Source organism: Cavia porcellus, unplaced genomic scaffold (genome assembly GCF_034190915.1).
Source record: "Cavia porcellus strain 051 isolate PalLab524CR breed Dunkin Hartley unplaced genomic scaffold, mCavPor4.1 scaffold_23, whole genome shotgun sequence".
NCBI classification, from domain to species: Eukaryota; Metazoa; Chordata; class Mammalia; order Rodentia; family Caviidae; genus Cavia; species Cavia porcellus.
The window spans coordinates 14297686-14322185 of record NW_026947506.1 but is presented as its reverse complement, the minus strand read 5'-3'; the positions used below and the strand labels follow the sequence as shown (position 1 = coordinate 14322185).

Sequence of the window (24500 nt, the reverse complement as noted above, 5' to 3'; positions counted from 1 at the left end):
GATAAAGAAAAGTAATATATTAGAAGAGGGAAGACAAATGGGATAAGACTAGAGCATGTAGATTGAATAGGAAATGGTATTAAAATTAATCAATATTTGTTATACATAAGTTACTCAAAATGAAACTAAAATTAGTGTATTATAAAATGTACCAATTGAAAATTTTTGAAAAACATACCACTTTTTAAGAAAAAGCTTTCTCCAAAGATCTCATTTTGTATTGTTTTAATTTATTATCAAATTTCTTAGGATGCATTAAAAAGCATGTGCGTGCATTAAAAATCATTGATATGGAGAGCCACTTTATATTGTCTTCTTTATCTTTTACAGAAATGATGACAGTGAGAAATGCCATCAATATGAAGGTTGGAATCAGCATAAAGAATGCTTCCTCTGCAATCAAGATGCTAATGTCTATTTGAAATTATGTGGTTTAATTCCAATTGAAAGTCTTTCTTGTAGAAAGCTTCAGATTGGGCCTTTTTCAATAAATATGCCCATCAGAGCTCACAGTGGAGTAAATCCAGATGAGTATTTTGAACTTAAAGGAAAACTGTTTAAATGTAATGAAAATAGAAAAAACTGTGATGATTTGCCATCCATTCAGAATCGTGCAAGGACAGAGGCTGGCAAGAAACAATGTGAACATGATCAGTGTGAGACATCCTGCTCTGGTCTTAGTGAAAGAACTCATCTTAGAAACAAAATGTTTGTATGTCCCAAAAAGCTTAATGTCTCCAGCAACCCCAGTGATGTTGAGATCTATCAGACAAACCAGAAGGGGGATATACCCTCTGTAGGTAAGCAATGTGGGAAAGCTTTCAGCACACATACTATTTCTCAACAAGATGAAACAATTCAGATGGAGGAGAAAAAGTATGTATATAAGCAATGTGGGAAAGCTTTTAGCACACAGAGTTCTTGCAAACTACATGAAAAATCTCACATTGGTGAGAAACCTTATGTATGTAAGCAATGTGGGAAAGGTTTCAGCACACAGAGTTATTGTAAAGTACATGAAAGATCTCACACTGATAAGAAACCTTATGCATGTAATCAATGTGGGAAATCTTTCAGCACACAGAGTTACTGTAAAGTACATGAATCATCTCACACTGGTGAGAAACCTTACATATGTAAGCTATGCGGGAAAGCTTTCATCACACAGAGTTCTTGCAAACTACATGAAAAAACTCACACTGGTGAGAAACCTTATGTATGCAAGCAATGTGGGAAAGCTTTAAGCACAAAGGAGAATTGGAAACTACATGAAAAATCTCATACTGGTGAGAAACCCTATGTATGTAATCAATGTGGCAAAGCTTTCAGCAAACAGAGTTATTGCAAATTACATGAAAGGTCTCACACGGGTGAGAAACTTTATGTATGTAAGCAATGTGGAAAAGCTTTCACCACACAGAGGAATTGTAAAGTACATGAAAGATCTCACACTGGAGAGAAACCTTATGTATGTAAACAATGTGGGAAGGCTTTCAGCAAACAGAGTTATTGTAAAGTACATGAAAAATCTCACACTGGTGAGAAACCTTATGTATGTAAGCAATGTGGAAAAGGTTTCAGCACACAGAGTTATTGTAAAGTACATGAAAGATCTCACACTGGTGAGAAACCTTATGTATGTAATCAATGTGGGAAAGCTTTCAGCAAACAGAGTTATTGCAAATTACATGAAAGGTCTCACACTGGTGAGAAACCTTATGTATGTAAGCAATGTGGAAAAGCTTTCACCACACAGAGGAATTGTAAAGTACATGAAAAATCTCACACTGGTGAGAAACCTTATGTATGTAAGCAATGTGGAAAAGCTTTCAGCACGCAGAGTTATTTTAAAGTACATGAAAGATCTCACACTGGTGAGAAACCTTATGTATGTAATCAATGTGGGAAAGCTTTCAGCACACAGAGTTACTGTAAAGTACATGAAATATCTCACACTGGTGAGAAACCTTACGTATGTAAGCAATGTGGGAAAGCTTTCATCACACAGAGTTCTTGCAAATTACATGAAAAATCTCACACTGGTGAGAAACCATATGTATGTAATCAATGTGGGAAAGCTTTCAGCACACAGAGTTATTGTAAAGTACATGAAAGAACTCACACTGGAGAGAAACCTTATGTATGTAAGCAATGCGGGAAAGCTTTCAGTATACAGGACTATTGTGAAATCCATGAAAGAACTCACATGCATGAGAAGTCTTATATGTAAGCAATGTGGGAAAGGGTTCAGCAGAAGCCAGGATTTTCAAATCCATGAAAAAAATCCCATTGGATAGAAACCCTATGATTATAAGGAATACTGGGAAAGCTTTCAGCAGTAGCAGTAACAGTAATGGTCAAAGACCTTGAAAAGGCTCACAATAGAGAGAAACTGTACGTGTGTAAGTTGGTAAGGCTTTCAGTACACAAAATTATTGTCAAAAATGTGAAAGAGTACACAGTGTAAAAACCCTATGTATAATAAATAAATTCAGTAGTGTAGCTGGATAGAAAATCAATACTCAAAACTCAATAACATTTCTATACACTAACAAAATGACAGAGAGAGAAATAAGAGAAGGCACACCCTTCACACTAGCAACCAAAAAATGAAATGTTTAGGAATTATTCTCATGGCAAAAGTGAAAGATTAATATAGGGAGAATTATAATGCACTAAAAAAGAAATTGAAGAGGATCACAGAAAATGGAAAGACATCACTTGCTTATGGATAGGAAGAATAAATATTGTGAAAGTGGCCATTCTCCCAAAGCTGTTATATGAATTCAATGCAATCCAAGTTAAAATACCATGAACATACCTTGTAGATCTAGAGAAATCACTCCTAAAATTCATCTGGAACCTGAAGAGACCTACAATAGTAAAGACAGTTTGAAGGGGGATGGGAATTTAGCTCAGCAGCATAAGCACCTGCCTTACAACAGGCAGTTGTGAGTTTGATCCCGGGTACCAATAAAAAAAAAAAAATTCTAAGTAGCAAAGGCAAGACAGGAGGCATCACAATCCCTGACTTAAAGTTATACTACAAAGCAACTGTAGTAAAATCAACATGGTACTGGAACCAAAACAGAGCCGAATATCAATGGAATAGATTAGAAGATACAAGCACAACTAAAAACACACTCAACCACCTTATGTTTGATAAAGGGGCCAAACATGTCCACAGGAAGAATGACAGTCTCTTTAATAAATGGTATTGGATAAACTGGCTCCTCGTGTGCCTAAAACTAAAAATAGACACATGCATATCACCATGTATTAAATTAAAATATAAATGGATCAAACATCTGAATGTAAAAAATAAACACTAAATCTATTGGAAGACAAATTGAGTAAAAACCTTGAAGACATAGGTGTAGGTAGAGAATTCATGACAGGAATCAAACTGCATGGGAAATATTTCCCAGAATCAACACCTGGGATAATGTATTATTAAAAAGTTTCTGCACATCAAAAGAAATCTCTAGAATAGTGAAAAGAAAATGTATAAACTGGGAAACAATCTTAGTGAACTGTCCGTCGGACAAAGGACTTCTGTCTAAAACATATAGTGAATTTTTAAAAATCAGATATCTAAAATTTAAAGATTCAATCCAAAAATGGTCATCTGAGATGAATACACAATTCTCAGATGAAGAAATACAAATGGCAAATATTATGTAAACAAATATTCATCATCATTACTCATAGAGAAATGCAAATTAAAACCACACTGAAATTCCATCTCACTCCTGAAAGAATGGCCAGGATCAAGAAAACTACCAATAATAAATGGTGGAGAAGCTGTGGGGAAAAAGGAACTCTCCTGCACTGTTGATGGGTGTGTAGACTGGTGCAACCATTGTGGACGTCAGTCTGCAGATTTCTCAGAAAGTTGGCATTGGAGTTATCATTTGTTCCCGCTATTCCTCTTCAAGACATATTCCCAGAAGAACTGAAAATATAGCAAAGTGATATATGTGCACCCATGTTTATAGCAATACAGTTTGTAGTAGCCAGATCTTGGAAACAACCTAAGTGTCCATCAACGAGGACACTTGATAAAAAAAAAAGTTGTGATATTTTATACAATGGTGTACTACTTGGCTATAAAGAATGATCACATTGAGTTATTTATAAATAAATGTGCACAGCTTGAGACCACACTCATAAGTGAAATAAATCAAACTCACATATATAAATGCCAAATAGTTTTCCTAATGTAAGAAATGGTAAGAATACATAAAAATATGTGGTAATCATGATTCCCCATAATATTGCTTTTGAAGCTTCATAATTTTTTCATTCATGAATTTGAATGGTTTCCTTCTGGGTTGTTTGATTTTATTGTCTGTGATGGTAGGAACAGCTTTTTTGAAGAAAACAAGACATAATAGCTAGTGCTGATTTAATATCATCTTGTTTTAAAGTCCCACTAGGATTTTGTTCTCTCTGCATCAATTTTATCATGTTATATCTTATTGGATTTTATTATATGTGATAGTATAAACAAAAATTTTTATAGATAAGGAAATAATATAGCAACCATTGTTCATTTTCTGTTAGTTGGTTCTTAATATCCTGTAATACTTTCATTCTCTTGAATGGTTTCACATTGTCTTTTTATATTTGATACCATGGTATATGAAGGTATACTCAAATATTTCAAGGAAACAGACACTATGGGTAGCTACTTTTATGTCGGGTAGTCTTGTGATGAAACACTGTGTTGCTTAAATTGTTCTGTTCTGACCTGTGTCCTCTTTTAATCTTTTTTTCAAAATAAAAATTAAAAACCCTATATATGCTAGCAATGTAGAAAGAGATTTTCTAAGTGTTAATTACATACACATTATGAAGCTAATTGAGGAGAAGCCCTGTGTGCATAAACAATGTGGAAGAACATTCAGTGCACACAAGTTAACTACATGACTATATATATTTTATGTCAAATCAAAAAGCATCATGGGAAGAAACTATATGTAAGCTGATTAGGAAAAGCCCATAAAGATGTTTCATTTAGTGAAATTCTGTAGCAATAAAACAAAGCATTCTATGTCAATGTTTCCTCACAAATGTTCCAGAGAAAACAAATCCCAGCTGAAGATATGAGAAACTACATACATTGAGTGGTTTCAATATATCACATATATGAATTATTTATGTGAAGTGTTTAAAAATATTGAGTAGACTGAATGAGGTGTTTTTATCTGAGTGTCTGAGCTTAGTCCGTAATGTCCTAATGAAGCATGGTTGATCCAAATGTAATTTTTACTTTCAAGTACCATTTATGTTTCATGTTTGTTTTTATTTTATCCTTAATATTGGGAAAAATAGGCCATTAGACATCTTTTGTAATTGTTACCATTAGAATTTTGCACTATTTTTAAAAATTTTTGTGTGGGTTTTCTATATTCTGTGTAAGGAACATTTTTAATTAGATGCTATATTTTCTACTGATACCTATTTTCAAAGACATGTCAACATGAGTTTTTGACAAAGTTGAATTGTGTTCACACACCTTGTAGATTAGCAAATTTTGTTTTTCATATGACATGACAAAGTTCCTGCTTTTACACCAACAGTGGTGTATATTGTGTCATGTAAATATGTTGCATCCTTTTCTTTCAATACATTCATTTCCATAAAGTTTTATTTTTTTCTCATAAAATTTTTTATATTTACATTGCAATGCCTTAATTTTCTTTTCTGGTATCTTTTAAGCACAGATACCAAACATAGGCTATATTGCTCAATGTTTTTCACTGCCAGTATCCCACTGTTGTAGAATTCAAGATATCAGACCTCGGGGATTGGACTTTAGAACCTGGCTGGGGGCAATCAGGGGCATGAAAACAATCAGCAAATTATAACAATGTTGGAAGAAGACAGAATTTAGGAACCCCGTAAGAGCAAGATGACATAAACTCTTCACAGTACATAGCTTTCAATCTTGCCTCTAGAAGAACAACAACATATAGATACAGTGGAAGAGGGGCAACTTTGGGGGGAGATTATCTCTAACTCCCATTTCAACACATGACCATAACTTGCCTTTATAGGAAATCATTATTTACAGTAATCTGTCCAGAATATATCAATCATGGTATAACACCCATGGTTTCAATGCAATGTTCATCTTGTTGGACCTTTTCTCTGGAGCATGTTTGTTACTGGATTTTATGAGATAATGCCTTGTTCTATTCCATGATACTTTGATGCCATAATGTATTTTGTAATTGTTTTTACATAGGAAGCTATAATATTGACATGAAGGAAAACCAGTGTCCTCACATGTCAGTGAACTCATTAAAAACACAAATATCTGAAATTGTTATTTATACTGTGTTCTTGCCTATTTTTGGATACATTTCTATGATGATATTTTTAATTGATTGTAAGGTCAATCCTCTAAGGTTTTTTTTTAAAGAGTAAAATTAAACATAACAAAGCAGATCATAAGATAACAATGTAAAAGACACAGATTTTAAAGCAAGAAAACTGGAGATCTTCACTGTGTATCATTATGTTTTCTTCTGAATAGTTGTCCATATCTTCACATGTAATGAATTCATACAAAACAAAGTAGTAAAGACCTGACCAGAACTGGATGATGAAGGCATTTTAGATCTTCAAGACCAGATAATAAATAATTCAAAAATAGCTACCCTAATGTCTCTCATTCTTTCTAAAATAGCTATATATACCTTCATGTATGTTGAAATTTACAAAATCAGAACACACTAAAATCACTTTAAACAAAGGATAATAGTATTACTTAATTTCACATTATGGCACTATGGAATCTGCACTGCTCTTTTTTCTTCAAAGTAACTGTTTCATCATGCATTATATTACCACTTCTCATAAACTTTAGAAGATCTAGGGATGTATAGGTATACATGTATACCTATCCTTTCTGTATTAGAGGGAAGAACAAAACAAACCAAGACACAACAAAACAAATTCCTAGACAAATATGAAACAAAGACACATAAACAACAGTAACAAAGAGTCCAAAACACTGATAGTTTAAGCCTTAAAAACAAGATGGTATGGTCATAACTAGGGTTTTTATTTTACATAATGATCTTCAAGAGTTCCTCAGATCACTATACAAAAATATGCACAACTGTTCCAATTCTATGAGTGTTAACTATTTTGTTTCAAGAATTTATAATTTGTGGTGAAACTGTCTTAGCTATCCTAAGTGTGTTTATATAATTTTAGACATTGTTTCTTTTCCCTACTTTCCCCTGAGATATTATTTTTCCCTTTTAAGCAGATTATTATCCATTCACTGTAATCATTGCATTTTTGTATCTTATGTACTCTTACCAATTCTTACACTCAAGAGACTATAAGGTATTTACAAATGTCTGTTTGATTTATTTCACTTATGAGTATGGTTTCTTACTTGTAAATATCTCAATGAGATCATTCTTTATAGCAGAGTGGTACTCCATTGTATAAAAATACCACAACTTTTTTAATCCATTTCTCAGTTGATGGGCACATAGTTGTTTCCAAGATGTGGCTATTACAAATTGTGCTGCTATAAACATGGATGCACATATACCACTGTGGTATGATGTTATCAGTTCTTCTGGGAATATGTCAGAAGTGGGATAGCTAGAACAAATGGGACTTCCAATCCCAGCTTTTTGAGGAACCTCCAGACTGACCTCCACAGTAGTTGCCCAGTCTACACTCTCACCAACAGTGCAGACGAATTCCCTTCTTCATACAGCCTCTCCAGCGTTTGTTGTTGGTAGTATTCATAATCCTGGCCATCGTTTCTGGAGTGAGATGGAACCTTTGTATTGTTTTAATTTGCATTTATCTATTGACCACTGATAATGAACATTTTTTCATGTGTTTATTTCCCATTTGTATTTCATCTGAGAATTGTGTATTCATCTCAGATTCCCATTTTTGGATTGGATCTTTGAATTTTGGGGATCTGATTTTTTTATCTTCATATATTCTAGACAGAAGTCCTTTGTCTGAGGGACCATTCACTAAGGTCTTTTGTTTCTTCCAAATTTGCGCGTTTTCTTTTGGCTATGCTGGAGATTTCTTTCAACATGCAAGCACTATTTAATAGGGTGCAATCCCAGTTAATGATTCTGTGAAGTATTTTGCATGCAGATTGATTCTTGTTCATGAATTCACTATCTATTCCTATGTTAAGAATTCTACCTAGTTTGTCTTCCAACAAATGTAGTGTTTCTGTTTTAATATTTAGATCTTTGATGCCTTTTGACATTAGTTTAGTATGCAGTATGGGTAGGCATGGATCTAGTTTTAGCTTTTGGTGTATGGAGAGCAAATTTTTGCAGTGCCACTTATTGAAGAGACTATCTTCCATTGGATGTGTTTGGCCCCTTTATCAAAGATAAGGTGGCTGAATGTGTTTATTGTTGTAGTTGTATCTTCTGATGTACTCTATTGGTCTTCAGGTCTTTTTTATTCTAGTATCATACTGATTTTATTACAGTAGCTTTGTAGTAGAACTTCAAGTCAGAGATTGTGACGCCTCCTGCCTTGTCTTTGTTGCTTGGAATTGCCTTTGCTAATCTAGGGTCTCTTCTGGATCCAGATGAATTTTAGGCATGATTTGTCTAGATCTGTGAGGTACACTAGTGGTATTTTGATTGGAATTGCATTAAATCTGTATAATAATTTTTGGAGAATGGACATTTTCATAATGTTTTTTCTTCCTATCCAAGAACAAGGGATGCCTTTCCATTTTCTGAGATCCTCTTTGATTTCTTTTTCAGGGTATTTTAATTTTCCTGAACAGATCTTTTGCTTCTCTGTTATATTAATTCTTGAGCATTTCATTTTGTTGGCTGCTATTGTAAAGGGGTGGCTTCCCTTATTTCTCTCTCTGTGGTTTTGTTAATGTATAGGAATGCTATTGATTTTTGAGTGTTAACCTTGAGTCTAGCTACATTGCTGAATTTATTTATTATACCTAGAAGTCTTTCAATGAAGTTTTGAGGGTCTTCTATGTAGAGTATCATGTCATCTACAAATAATGATAATTTAATCCATTTATTTCTTTCTCTTGTCTAACTGGTCTGGATAGTATTTCCAACACTATATTGAATAGGAGTGGTATTAATGGAAATTCTTGTCTTGTTCGTGATTTTAGGGTAAAAGCTTCAGTTTTTGGCCATTTAATATTATTCTGGCTGTCGGGTTTTCATACATAGCTTTTATCATATCAAGGTAAAGCCCATCTATTCCATATTTCTATAAGGTTTTTCTCATGAATAAGTGTTAGACCTTATCCAAAACTTTTTCAGCATCTGTAGAAATTATCATGTAGTTATTATTTTTGGCTCTGTTGATATGGTGGATTACATTTATTGATTTGAATAGCTTGAACCATCCCTGTATTCCTGGGATGAATCTCACTTGATCATGGTATATAATCTTCTTGATGATTTGCTGCATTCTGTTTGCTAAAATTTTATTGAAAATTTTTGCAACTATGTTCATTAGGGAGACTGCCCTGTAGTTCTCTTTTTTGCTTGAATCTTTAACAGGTTGTGGTATTAGAGTAATGTCTTCTTCCAGGAATGAGTTGGGGAGAATTGCTTCACTTTCAGTGGCATTGAAGAGTTTGAGCATTAAATCTTCTTTGAATTTCTAGTATAATTCCACAGTGAATCTCTCTAGATGTAGGTATTTCTTTGTTGGTAAGAATTTAGTTACATTTTCAATATCATTAATTGAATTTTGGTTATTCAGCAGTTTTCCATATTCTTAAGTCAGGTTTGGTAATTCATATGTTTCTAGGAATCTGCCCATTTCTTTTGTGTCCATTTCTCAAGCCTTTGAGAGGAGAGGTTTTTGAAACAGGTATTGATGATCTTCTGTATTTCCACAGGGTCTGTAGTGATTTCACCCTTTTCATTCCTTGTTGCATGAATTTGAGATTTTTCTTTACTAGTTTTAATAATGTTGGCTAGAGGCATGTCACTTATTGTTTCAAAGAATCAACTTTTTGATTCAATGATTCCTTGTATTGTTTTCTTAGTCTCTATTGCATTGATTTCTGCTCTGACCTTTATAATTTCCTTCCTTTTTTTGTCTTTGGGCTTACTCACTCCTCTTTTTCTAGATGTGTTAGGTGTATCATCTGGTTGTTTATTTGTGTTTTTGTTGTTTTCCTAATGTGGGAGTTCACCACAGTAAATTTTTCTCTGAAGACTGCTTTCTTTGCATCCTACAGGTTCCAATAAGATGTATTTGTATTTCCATTTGCATGCAAATTTTGTTTAATTTCTTCTTTAATTTCCTCTGTGACCCACTTGTTACTCAGTTTCCATGTGTTTGTGGTATTTTTGCAGGTTTTTAAACCTTAATTTCTAGTTTTATGGCACTGTAATCCAATAATATGCACAGAATTATTTCATTTCTTTTGCATTTACTTATGCATGTTTACTTAAGCATGCTAGTAGATAGTCTATTTTAAAGAACATTCCATGTGCTGCTGAGAAGAATGTAAATTCTAATGTTGTTGGATGGAACACTCTGTATGCCTCTACTAAGTCCGTTTCTTCACAGTTGAGATTTAATTCTGTTATTTCTTTATTGATTTTCTATCTATTTGATCTGTCCCTTTGTGTCAATGGCATGTTAAAATCTGTTATAATTGTGCTTTTGCTTATTTGATTTTTCATTTCTGTTAATATTTGTTTCGTGCATATATATTTAATATGGTTATCTCTTCCTCTTTTTACCCTAGCTAGTATGTAGTGACCTTCTTTATCATTTTCTATTATTCATGATTTGAAGTTCACATTGGCGGCAAACAGAAGAACTACTCTCACTTTTGGGGGGTTGTTGTAGTCTGGGGTTGTACACAGAGAACAATTCAGGTCAGGACATGGAGTTTGTAATATTTTTATAATGGTCACTGGAAGTTAACACAGGAGAATGCAGGAAATCTATCCACAACACCAATGACATAGATTATTTAAGTCAAGAGCCTAAACCCCATGGCAATGTCCCACATGAGTCCAGATAAAAACCCAGAGCTCAGGACAACGCCTCCACGAGTCCAACTGGAAGTCCAGGGCCCACAAGGACTCATGCCAGTCTCTTTTACGGATTCGTGCTGGGAAGACCCAAGGGTCAGTGGTGGAAGCCAGAAAGTCCATGCCAGCAGGATGAAGGAGCTGTGCTAGTGGGATGAGGGTTCTATACTGGAGCTGAGAAGTCACACTCACAACAAAGAGCAGGGCTGTCCTGAAAGGAACCACAGCTGTCCTCAGCGACACGGAGGCCCCGAGCTCCGACGACAACAAGCACAGTCGGGAACGTGCCAGGAAGCAGCATGCCGAGTTCACCCTGGAGACCAGGCAGCACATGTCTTCCCCTCCGGAGCCAGGAAGCAATGTTCGATGTGAAGACCAAAGCTCCTCCAGGAGAACCAACAGCTCAGACAGCAACTTGTAGGAGAACTAACAATGCCTCCATAATGCCTCAATCCCTCTCCCACCTCTCTTCTTCTCCACCTATTTATCCTGGCAACCCTCCTCAGGTGGAGCATCTTCTCTCAATACATGCTGATGTAATCCAGCTGGCATTAAGTTGACCACTAGTTATCAAACCATAACAGGGGTATCTTGTTGAATGGAGTATTGTTTTACATCCTTTGACTTTCAGTCTGTGAGCTTCCTTTTGGGTTAGATGTATATCCTGTATGAAGCATATGGTTGGATGTTGTCTCTTGATTCAATCTGCCAGTCTGTTTCTTTTAATTGGTGCATTGAGGCCATTTACATTAATGGTTATAAATTATATAGATTGGTTTACTATTCACATGTTATCTTTCTGCTGTTGATTGTGTACATTTATAATCAGTTTAACTGTTTGCCTTGCTATGTGGTTTTTTTCCCTATGTCTTTTTAGAATGTCTTTCAGTATTCTTTGCAGTGTTGGCTTGTTTGTCATGAAATTCTTCAGCTGTTTGTCTTGGAAGTATCTTACTTCTCCATCCATTTTGAAGGACAGCTTTGCAGGGTACATCAGTCTAGGATGGAAGTCATTTTCCTTTAGGATCTGAAATACTTCACCCCATACTTCTTGACTTTATTGTTTGTGTTGAGAAGACTGCTGTGATTCTGATAGGCTTTCCATTATAGGTGATCTGTCACTTCTCTCCAGCAGCTTTTAATATTCTGTACTTAGGTTGGGTTTCTGGGATGTTGATTATTATATTTCTGGGCAGTTTTATTTTGGTTATGGTTATTTGGAGTTCTATATGCTTCATTAATCTGTATGTCAGTTTTGGGCAATTTTCAGCTATTTCTTCTGTAAATGGCCTCAATATAATTTGTGTTGTCACCTTCCTTTTCATTTACTCCTATCAGACTTATGTTGAATTTTTTTTGGCATCATCTTGCAGTTGTTGAATTTTTATTTGATAGTTCCTTGTTATTTTTAAAAGATTTTTCTTTCCTGTTCACTATCTGCAATCATGTCTTCAAGGTCTGAAATTCTATCTTCACTTCTGCAGAGATGGTTTTGCCAACTTTCAATGGAATTTTTGACTTCCTGTATATCTCTTTGAATCTGATTCATGCATTCTGTTTGCTTCTTATATTTTTCATTCAGAGTTTCACTCTTTTTGCACTGTTCCTCTAATTTTTTAACTATGTCTTCTTTAGATATGTTCAGCATTTCTTTCATTACATTTATCAGTCCTCCTTTTACCTAGGAGACTATTTCTGATTTGAGTCCTTTTATAGTTTCCCAGAGTTGTTTCTTTACTTCAGGTGATATCATTTCAGACATTTCAGGTGCATGGGTTATATTTTCTTCTATGTCCATGTCTCCTAGGCTTGCTTGGGTTGGGTTGGAAGTTTGAGATTGGATTTTACTTTTACATTTTGTTATTTTTCCATATTTCTGAGTTTTGAGCAATGTTTCAAGGGTTCTCCCATTTTCTGAGAATCACCCAGTAAATGTTTGGCTCCCAGAGCAAACAATAGCCAAAAGCTAGTAGCTGGGAGTTCACTAGGCTTGGGCTAATTAGTCCTGTGGGGACTGCCTTGTGACCTCCTGTGATTTCAGATGTGGGGTGTCATCTTATCACCTGTGAGTAAATTTCCAAGGCTTCCTTGTGTGCTGAGTTTCAATCAATGCCTACTCTGGGCACAGGACTCAATTTGGGCCCCTCTCAGTTGCTTGGATTTCATGGTGCAATTCCCATTTAGGCCCCCTTGGACCTCCTAAGCGTCCTTGGGTGATTTTGGTCATGGGGCATGGTCTTACCACCTGGAAGCAAACTTCCAAGGCTTTTCTATGTGCTGGGTTTCAACCTGCACACACTCTGGGTAACCCATTCTATAGGGTTTAATATATGTTTAATGTATTGTTGAAAGCAAATGCTTGCAAATGTATTTTGAGCAAAATGTATGGATGAGTCTTCTGTTCCTATTTATTACAATACATTTAACATGGAAATATTTTTGAGGTGTTTTATACTGTGTTCTCTATTATAAAAGCTGCTTAAAATCTGATATGATTGTGTTGTTACAAACCTATAATAAGAAAACATAAGTAAACATTGCATTAGATACTCATAATGCAATCAACAGTATAGCTTGCCCAAGTCTTAATTATAAATAGACAGATAAATTGCCAGTCCTGTAGGATCTTCTAAACTTAAATCTATTTCATACCTATGTTATGTACTTCATGGATATAATACACTGGACAGCACACTCTCAATTTTTACAACCCACAACATGTGGCCTACTCTCCTGCAGCCTATTTCTGGTTATTGCTATAAGCAACATAAAATGTAGTATTTCTATGCCAGTATATCCAAAAAGGAAAGAAAAGACTCGGGTTCATTCAATTACCAATGAGGATAGTGAAATCAGCAGATCCCTCATAAATGCAAAAGAACATATTTTGAGAAATGTTATCTGAATAATATGGAAAACTGAAGGAATGGACAGATTCCTATATACATAGGAATTAACAAAGCTGAATAAAGATGGTGATTGAGCCAATGTCAGTCAATGAAATTTAAATTTATTTCCCTGTTTTTGTTTTTTTAAGATAGGATCTGATGAGTCGAGGCTGGGTTTGACCTTACTATGTAGTCCAGGCTGGACTCAAACATTGATCATCCTGCCTCAGAACCAGAAATTCTGGGGTTACAGACATGTGCCTCCAGGCCTGGTTGAAAATTCAAATGCACTTAAAACTTACTGAAATGGTTTTGGCCCAGACAGGACACTATAGCCAGTAAAGCCAAGGAGCTCTTATCTCCCCCACCCTTCGGAATTTACCTATGGCTCCAAACAAAGACCAATGGGCTTCCTGTGTATCCTAATGTTCCCTTAGGTTCCACCCCAAACAGAGGCTACTTATGTGCCTCACTCCACAAGTTCCATTGAGAGATCTCCGACCCCGGGGTGGAGATGCTGCACTCCAGGGGATCATGGGTGTCTGTCCCCGCATTCTCAAAATAAAGGTCATTTATATTTCATACTTCTTATCTTTTCAGCTGCCACCAGTCCCCCACAGTTCTATCATATGGTTCCCTGACCGGGAATGGCAGATGAGACTCCTGGGACTGGTTCCCAGTTTGAGTCCCCTACTGTTCAGAACCAGGACTGGACTGCATCCTGCATTAACTCCTCACTTCTACACTCAGGAGTTGTAAACTTGTCGCTGCCAGTTCACAAACAACACTGACCCAATTTACCACAGGTGAGCAACTCTCTGAGATTGCCACTGGATCAGGCACCAGGCAGGTTTTTCTCCCCCTTTCCATGGGTTCATGTAAAGCTCTCATGTCCTCACCCAAGGCAGGGTCTTTCTGGGCAACCTGTGTCCACACTCGAAAACCCTCATGTCCTTTGAGTTCAGAGAGCACAAGGCAGAGTTTTCTGGACTGCCCACACTGAGAGACATGTCCTTTACAGCTTTTTAAGTTCGCATGGGGAGAGCTGTTATTAGACCCATGTGGAAGTCCACTCATAATATTGGTGACAGCAAATTATTAAGAGTTTTGGAGCCATATAATAATCGATTGGTCTGCAGTAAAAAAGTGATGACTTTGAACTTGGCAGACCACCATCTATTGCATCTGGCTGTAACCCCATGGGCTAGACCCCACATCAGATTTTATCTTGGGAACCACTTCCTCTCCCACCCTACCTGCAAAAACTATACCTCTCTATGGCTTATCACATGGCCAACAAGTTTACAAAACTTTATCTTTAAGCCTTTGTTTTGAGAATGTGTCCTTTCCCACCAGCATCCCCACCCCTTTGTCTCCTCACTGCTTCCCTCATCCCATCCCCCACCACTGCCACTGCAGCACCAACTCCACCTTGCAGGGGCTGCCCTGGCCCCTCCCTCTGCCATGTGCTGTGGTCACTTCTGCCTTGTGCATTTCCGGGGTGGTCCCAGCCCCACCCCCTCACCTTGCCCACTCTGCATGTTCCACCTTCGTGCCGCATGCGAGAGAGTACCGGCCCCTCCTTAACCTTGTGCACTGTTGTTGCCAACACCTTGCATGTTTCTGAGGACCATTTCAGCCTGTCCTGCGCCCTATGCCCTGGCATACACTGCCCACACTCCGGGCATGCTGTAACTGTGTGCCAGACCAGTCCCCACTCCCAAGCTCAAGCATGGCTCTGTCTGCCCATGCAGGCAGGCAAAGCAGACAAATCATTGTATCGCTGATCTGATGCTGTTCGTGTTTTCAGATATTAAGTTCAGATTGTTTCTGCTGCCTTTTTTGTGTGTTCCAGCCATGACAAACCATTTTCTTTTAGATCCAGATAATTATAAATACCTTTTTGCTGGGAACCACTAGCTCTGTTCCAAGATAAGGGTTTTGTTAAAAGTTTTAACATTGTCTGAGAAGCAAAAACAAAGGTAATTGACTGGTAAGTTGAGGGTATATAGTAAGTTGTAATTTGAAACAAGAAGACTCGAGAGGATGTGAATTTTATTTGTCTTGGTTAATGTGAAAGAAGACATGAGGGTGTATAGGAAGTGGTGGAAAGCTCAAGAGGATGTAAATTTTACTTGTCTTGGTTCATAGTACTGCAAATAACAGGTTTGAAAAGAAGTAAATGTGTTCAGAACTTGACAGTATTAGATCAGTTTTGATAAATTTATTCATAAGATTGGTAAACATTTGTTGCAAAATGTTTCTATTAAAATGAGATTATACTCCAAAAGAGGGAGGGCAGACTAAATCCTTTTTTGTTAAATGTGTAATTCCACAGGGCACCCTAAAAAAAAAAAGCAGTGTGCCATCCAGATAAAGCCTGCTCTCTGTTCTAAAATGCCAATATTAAACACCTGCATACTTGCTTAATTCTACAGATACCTGCTACTGTAGTCCTAATCCCAAACAAAAAGGTAAAACTTGACCTTCAAACCTTATAGATATCTTCATATGGCCTTTTCATGTTTCCAACAACAGAGATAATGATAACACTTTTGACACTTGGAGTTCTGAGACAGGTAAACCTAAACGAGGTGGAGCTGCCTGGGCCCCCGCTCTCCCTTGGACCACGCTCAAATACAGCAGAAGACATTGGGCAAGAGAATGCCCCATCCTGGCATTCTATGCGACCTTACTCCAGGACTACTGGACTTTTCTAGCCACCAAAGAGTGGGTAAGCCATCCTAACTTCTAGCCCTCACAGGAAATGTCAGCACTGCCACATTCATTGCTGAGAGATAAACTTGCTGCCAAAGACTGAGGGGGCTCAGGGCCAACAGCCCCATTTGTGGGTGTCCATCTCAGAGTCCAAGTCACACTAAAACTCTCAGGTAAGACATTCTCTATATTTGTGGACATAGAGGCCATATGACAGAGTTCTTCCTGAGTTTTCAAACTGCTATAGTAAATCCTTGATCTCTAAGAGGTATTAAAGGTCAACCTATGCCACTTACAAACAGAGTCTATTTCATGCATGTCCCAGTCCTAAATCTTAAAATGCCTTTTATATAAGACCACCTCCTTCCTTTCTTATTCACCAATTTCTCAGGCAACCCTGGACAAGACTGACAGATACATTTTGTCTTCTCACTTTGTTTATACTTTTTCAGGATACATAAAAGCTTTTCCCACAACCAGGGAAACTACTGATATACTTGCTAAAGTTCTGTTACAGAAAATCATTCCAAGGACTATAACCAGGTTATAGCGACCCATACCTGATATTCTTGGCAACCTCAACAGCAATCAATGTTGCTAGACTGCCATTCTGGTTTCACATCATTCAGGCCCTAGATCTAACCATCCTGTTGCCTACTCATCTCTGCCTTATGAAGGCCCCACAGACATGACTCTCAGGCTGTCATGTTTTGTTATCCACTTTGGTTCCTAATTTCTTACATTCTATTAATGATCATTTTTTACAGTAGGACTCTTAACAGTATTTCCTAAAGATTCCAATGTCATGCATACCAGAGACAAGCCTTACCTACCTACCCTTTTAACTTTTAGCCTTTCAGTTGAGGGAGTAATCACCTTTTGTAACTTCACTCCTCCTAACCCCACGTTTAATTTTCAGAAGTCTGCCTTACTGTGGAAATGTTCCTACCTCAACGTCATCCTGATATAATGACATGTCTAAATCAAAGGCACCTTCCCTTCTACCTCACCTGGGTCCTTAAATATGACGGTGCCATGCCTCCTCAATAACATCTTGTCTCTTTGTTTCTCCAGTCCAACATACATGCATTCACCAGTGACATCCTGGCTAAAACACCTGGCACCAGCTTCTACATAGGCATCAACCATCATCCTATCAACTCCCCTAGACACCAGTACAGCATGCTCTGCCAGCAGAAAGCACCTAAAGATCGAAATCTTCACCACTTTTCATAATAATAATCATAAATGGGATATGAAATGGTTTTGGCCCAGACAAGACACTGAAGCCAGTAAAGCTAAGGAGCTCCAATCTACCCCACCCTTAAGAATTTACCTATGGTGCCAAACAAAGACCAATGGGCTACCTGTGCATCCCTAATGCCCCCTTAGGTTCCACCCCAAACTGAGGCTATTTATGTGCTTCATTCCACATGTTCCATGGAGAGATCACCAACCCCAGGGTGGAGATGCCATGCCCCAGGGGATCAGGGGTGTTTCTCCCTACATTCTCAGAATAAAGGTCATTTATATTTCATGCTTCTTATCTTTTCAGCTGCAGCTGGTCCCCCACCATTCTATCACTTACCCATGAAGAAAAGCTCAGTTCCTGATGGGCTCATTGTTGAACTTTCCAAGAAATTTAGAAAAAAATGTAGTGCCATTACCTGTCAAACTCTTTTTAGCCATATTCCCAAAGTAAGTGCTAGAAGTAAGTATTACCCTACTCCTAAAACAGAGAAGATCCAACTAAGGAAACAAAACTACAGGCAACTTTCCCTAAGGAACATACATTGAAAAATTCTCAACGTGATACTGGAAAGAAGAATTCAGCAAATGACCAAAAAAAATTATATGCCATGAACAAGTAGGGTTCACCCCAGGTATGTAGAAATGTCTCAAACTATGTAAATCAATAGATTTAGTATACAACATTTACAGAAACAAGAATAAAACTGTGATAATCTCAATACATGAAAAAAATTCACAAAGTCTGAGATACTTGTGATAAAAAATACAGAAAATTGGAATAGATGTTTTCTATCTTAACCTGGTAAAAGCCATTGATACATTCCATCAACTTGAGAAGTTTAGAAGTCTAACTGAGCATTCAGCAGGGAACCAGGGTTCTCTCTTTGTAAATATCCTCATCCTGTGCAGGAGGAGGGCATAGAGATTTTGTGAGTTCTATGCGTGATCGTGGAGAGGGAGTGTGGCATATATACAATCTAAGAGAGGAAAAGAGGCTTTCTCTTCCTCACTTTCTGCTCTGGCTATGCTTTTTTTCTGGCAGCTGCCTGGAAATATTCCTGTGACATGCCACAGTGCCTTCAAGCCAGTTGATTATGGACTGAAACCTCTACAAACAGAGAGTTAAATAAACCTTCCTTCATTTTCAGTCCCATGTGTTTTTTCCCCAAAATGATTGAAAACCAAAATTAGCCAAGATTCTATCTATGCAAAACCAATAGCCAATTAAGTGTTGAAAGACTGAAAGTTGTCTCTTTATACCAAGAACAAGACAAAGATATTCAATATCAAAACTCCTGTTCAATAAGATCTAGAAACAGTAGCTAGAGCAATTAGACAAAAATAAAATGAATAAACTAGAAAAACAGTAAAATAAATTATTTGCAGGTTAAACTGTATATAGATGATCACAAAATCCTTATGAAAAGATTCTATATCTAATAACCAAATTCAGCTGAATACCTAGATCAATACTAAAAACTGGTCAATACTAAAAACAATATCATTCCAGTATAAAACTAAGAACAATGCAAAGGGACAGAAATTAGGGAAACCACACACTCACTATAGCTTTCCCCAAAAATGAAGTACTTGGGACTCAATCTAACAAGGAAACTAAATGGTCTCTCCATTTGAACTACAGTACTCTGAAAAAGAAGTTTGAACAAGTTATGGGGAAATGCAAAGATAACCTTTGCATTTTCATAGGAAGGACTAACTTGGTAAAAATTGGTATAGTCCAAAAGTTGTACAATTTTAAGTGAATCCCCAAGCCAAGCCCATTAGAATACCTCACAGAACCAGACAATACAAACATTCCTTAAATTCTTTGGGAATCAGAAGAGACCTTAGAATACCAAGAACAATTCTGGACAACAAAAGTAAAGATAAGGGCATCAAATTACCACATTTAAGAGTATACTACAGATAAAAGCAGGAAAGTGCCATCAAAGCAGCAAACATGAGGACAATAAAAAGAAGCAAAAGCTATTTCAAACACATTCAGCTTTTTTTCTTTGACAAAGCAAGTAATAATACTTGCTGGAAGAAAGAAATCCTCTTTAATATATAGATCCGTAACACCCACCTTTCCACATATCAAAGCTAAACCCAAACCCATGTTGATCATGATGGATTGAAACAAAGTTATAGTGGGTCAATGATCTAAATGTTATGTTAAGGCACAAACACCTAACCTGCTGGAAAAAAGAAGAGCTAGAATCATTGAAGATGTATTCGTAGACAAACACTTTAAGAAAACTTGCCCTGTCTACATGGAAAATACAAAGAATTAACAGGGATCTTGCCTTAATTAAAATCTTCTGTACAGCAAAACAAGTCACCAAAAGAATGAATACATGCTCCGAAGTGGGAAAAAGTCCTAGCCAGTTGAGACGCAGCTGAAGGAGTAATACATAGCACCCATAAAGAATCAATAAAAATCAGATGCTCCCAAATTTAAAGACTCAACAAAGAAATGGGTATCTGCAATGAGCACACACTTCTGAAAACAAACACAAATATAAATTAAGATGTGAAAAATTGTTCGATGTCTCTGATCATTAAACAGATGCAAATTAAAACACTGATATTTCATCTACAAAAATAGAGGTATTATCACCTATCAACCAATAATAAGAGCTATTGGTACTCTGAGGAAAATAGAACCCATTTCCAGTGTTGGTGCAAGTGTAGACTAGAGCAGCGATTTTGGAAATCTGCATGAAGATTCCTCAAAGGTCTAGGATTAAAGGTCTTTTTTTAAAAAAAAAGTTCTTTCCCTTCTGAGTCCCTAGTGTGGAGAATTAAAAAATACATACCATATAAAATATATGAGCACATTTTGTAATAGTGAAATATTGGAAACAACCAAATGTCCATCAAACAAGATATGAATTAAACAAATTTCTTTCATGATGCAGTATTACTTGGCCATAAAGAAGGAAAACCTTGAGACATTTACAGGTAAATGGATGCACCTTCAAAACATATTCTGAATTAAACAAATCAGACACTTATATGTTAACTTCAAACTTTTTCTGTTCTGAGAAATTCAGTGTCAATAAATACCAAAATACATTATTAATATTGTGCAATAGGTAAAAATGTGAAAATTAATTTGGAGGATTATGGAAGAGAAAAAATAAATGAGAAAATGAAAAAAAGGGAATCATATGTGTGTACATAATGAGAAGTTTTGAAGAAAAGAGAAAGAGGAAAAAGAGGAACTCAAATATATGATATGCAGGTAAACATTGCCTGTGATGAATTGTATCTTGGCATAACTGATGCCATCTTGAGCCTTGCATTTATCTAGTGCTTGTTTTTGACACAGGAAAATGGAAAAGTACTCAGGCTGTAAGTCCCATGAAAAAAGGAAAATGAGTTGTAACCATAAGAAAAAAATTAACCTGCTCAGCAAAAGAAGCAGGATACAGGTGTCAACCAAATGTTAATGTGAGATTCTAGCTAAATTGTTTATAAGAGGATATTTTTTTTTTCTGTTTAAGAGCTTTGTAATTTTCCACTTCAGGGCCAGTTGGTGATGCTTGGAAATGGGTCCATGTGGGTGGTCAGTGATCTCAGCTAATTAAATATCTAACATCAACTTGGCTGCTTGAAGTTCGATATTCTTTATGAAGCCATTTAAGAATGTGATCACTGTATGTCACTAAATTTTACCAATAATCTTACTTTACTAAGAGAAATACCTAAAAATAAAAATTATACAAAATTTATACATTGCAGAAAAACCAATGTGAAGGCAGATTTTCTGGTTTGAAAACACATATCAGGTTATTCTTAAATGCTTGAAGAAGCAAAGATGAAAAGACTATTCAGTAGCTACTAGACAAAAGGAATACAAATTTTACAGAAATTGCAGGTACATGAAAAATTAGATGTTAGCACAGTTCAATCCACTAACATGCTTAGAGTAATCCTGAAAGGAATATTTCAAAACAAGAAATGAGTTTAAAATCCAATAAAGCAAATCTGGAAGGACACTAACAAATTATGATGGGAAAAGCATCTCACCAAGGCATATGCTTTTAAAATAATCAGATATTTAGACAAAAGACAGAATTTGAAAAGCAGTCAGGGAAGAACAAAAACTTACCTATAAATATCAACTAAATAGAAGTACAGCAGAATGCATACCACAAACCATAAAATCCACAAGACTCTAGTGTGAGTTATTTCAAGGCAAAATAGCAAAAAACTTCCAATTCAGGTGGGCTTTTCTCTTTTTTCTCTTTAAATGAAAAAAGGGTTGAAATTATACAGAATTTCAGAAAAATAAACAGTAAGAAATCACTAGTTGATAACTTATATATTGTCATCTTAGAAATAGTCATTCAAGTTACAAAATTAAAACATACAAAGTTACATTCAAATAATGAAACTGCAAAGTTTTGATCAATGATTCAACAAAAACCTAGTAATATGGTTATCAGTCCTACACACTTGTTTTTTATCTTAAAGAGGTAAGATTAAACATGTCAAAACAGAACAAAACAGTTCATAAGGAAAGAATTTAAAGAAACACAGATTTCAAAGCAAGTCCACTGGAGATCTTCAATGTCTGTCTAGTTGTCTCTAGATTTCTTCCAAATAGTCATCCCTGTCTTCACACACACTGGATATGTACTGAATATTATAGAACTAATTAAATCATTACAGGATGATGAAGGCTTCTTAGGTCTTCAAGACCGGATTTTGGGGAAGTCAATAATGACTACCATAATGTCTCTCATTCTCATCATAGTAGCTCTATTTATTTTTATGCATGCTGAAACTGAACATAAGAAACTAGAATAATATCACTCTGAACAGTGAATAATAGTATTGCTAGATTTTATATCATAAAGCTACAGAATTAGCATTGGGTTAATTAGTGTCTCTTCTTCTTCAGAGGATCTGTTCATTACATCATGTATTATATAATCTGTTCCCATAAATAGTTTAGAAATTCTTCCTATGTGTGAATCTCTACATGTGTATCTGTCCTTTCTGTATTTTAGGAAAAGCAGATCACAACAAGACAACAAAACACATTCCTAGAAAAACATGAAATGACAAAGACATATAAGACCACAATATTAGGTAATCTACAGTAGTTACTATGCTCTCTCTTGTTATTTTCAATAGAACTGTCCACATCATCATGCATTATATAGTGAAGCATAGCATCACATAGCTATTTTTATAAAAACACAACGTTGAAGACATTTGTAGGACTTCAAAGCAGTTAATAATCAAAACCAGAATGGATATCTTTTACATGTTGTCATCATCACAGTAGTTGCCTCTAATCTTAGACTTGACACTATCAAGCATACCAAATTTGAATAAAATCACTCAAGGCAAAATAGCAGCCTAATAATCCAGCTTCAAATAAGATCAGTCATAGTAAGATAATGTAAGTAATACATGGTTTCAGTTTAAGTTAATAAAGATAGTTACTGTGGTATAACCTGTTATTATTAGGTTAGCTGTCTGTGCCCTCAAATCTCATATGAGTAAATAGACTGGAATAAAATATAATCAAACTAAACAGAGCAATAAGACTACTGTGGCTTTTTAATCCTGATACACTTCTAACAATGTCCTCTGCCTTCCTTTCTTAGGCAATTCTTCACCTTTCCCCTACTTAGGATGCTTTGTATAATTTGGCTCCCATTAGCTCCTTTAGTTTTTAGACTGGGGGGGTCAACCGGTTATCTATCTGAGTGTTGCTGAACCTTTTTACCCCTAAGCTTAATCTTGAGCTGTACTCCTTTACTTACTAAAGCCACAAAGGTTTTCCTTCCTTCCAGCTGTGTACATCCACACTTCACAGAAGTGTCATAACTTTCCAACCTATCTGCGGCTGCCGGACAAGTGGTCTCTGTTTCTCTCTGGTTCCTGGCACATGTAGCATTGTTTTCTCATCTTTGACTCAAAGTTTACTAACCCTTTTTCAAGTTGAGAGTACTTACTATTGAGAGCATCTCAATGGATCCTACCTCCTAATCTACTTTGTCTGTGTTTCTTTTTTGTTAGTGTATCTAAGCTATCTATATTAAGATTATAGCTTACCATATCTGCCTTATCAAGGCTATTCTATTATTCTGCTATTATTTGTCCACTTTACTCCTTCATTCCACTGTCTGCCCCATTCATTGAGGCCCCTCTGCCACTGTTGCTGGAATCCTGGTATTTTTTCCTCTCTCTCTCTCTGGAATGTCCTTCAGTATTTTTTTAGGGTTGGGTGGGTGACAATGAATTCCCATAGTTCCTCCTTGTCTTGGAAATATCTTGTTTCTCCATTAAATTTAAGAGAATTTTTCTGGGTTTTTCAGTTTTGGCTGGAGGTTATTTTCTTTCAGGGCTTGGACTATTTTCCCCCAGTCTCTTCTCAATTTGAGCATTTGTGTTGATAAGTCTGTCATTATTTTGATGATTTGTCCTTTGTAGGTGATCTGCTTCTTTTCTATGGCAACTTTTAATATTTTGTTCTTCTTTTGGATTTCTGAAATCTTGATTATTATATTTCTGGGTTTTCCTTCAGCAACTTAGGCTGTGCCTTGTGGACATCACAAAGTTGTGA

General features: G+C 36.2%; 1 protein-coding gene across 1 annotated transcript in view; it reads left to right on the top strand.

Annotated features, from left to right (window-relative positions):
• Window positions 1-6663, top strand: part of LOC100725074 (zinc finger protein 709-like) — a 45905-nt gene extending 39242 nt beyond the window's left edge. Inside the window, exon 4 of the mRNA XM_003462349.4 lies at window positions 331-6663. Within this exon, the coding sequence (XP_003462397.3) occupies window positions 331-2230 (1900 nt within the window). The 3' untranslated portion in view covers window positions 2231-6663. The remainder of the gene's footprint in view (window positions 1-330) is intronic.
• The last annotated feature ends 17837 nt before the right edge of the window (window positions 6664-24500 follow it).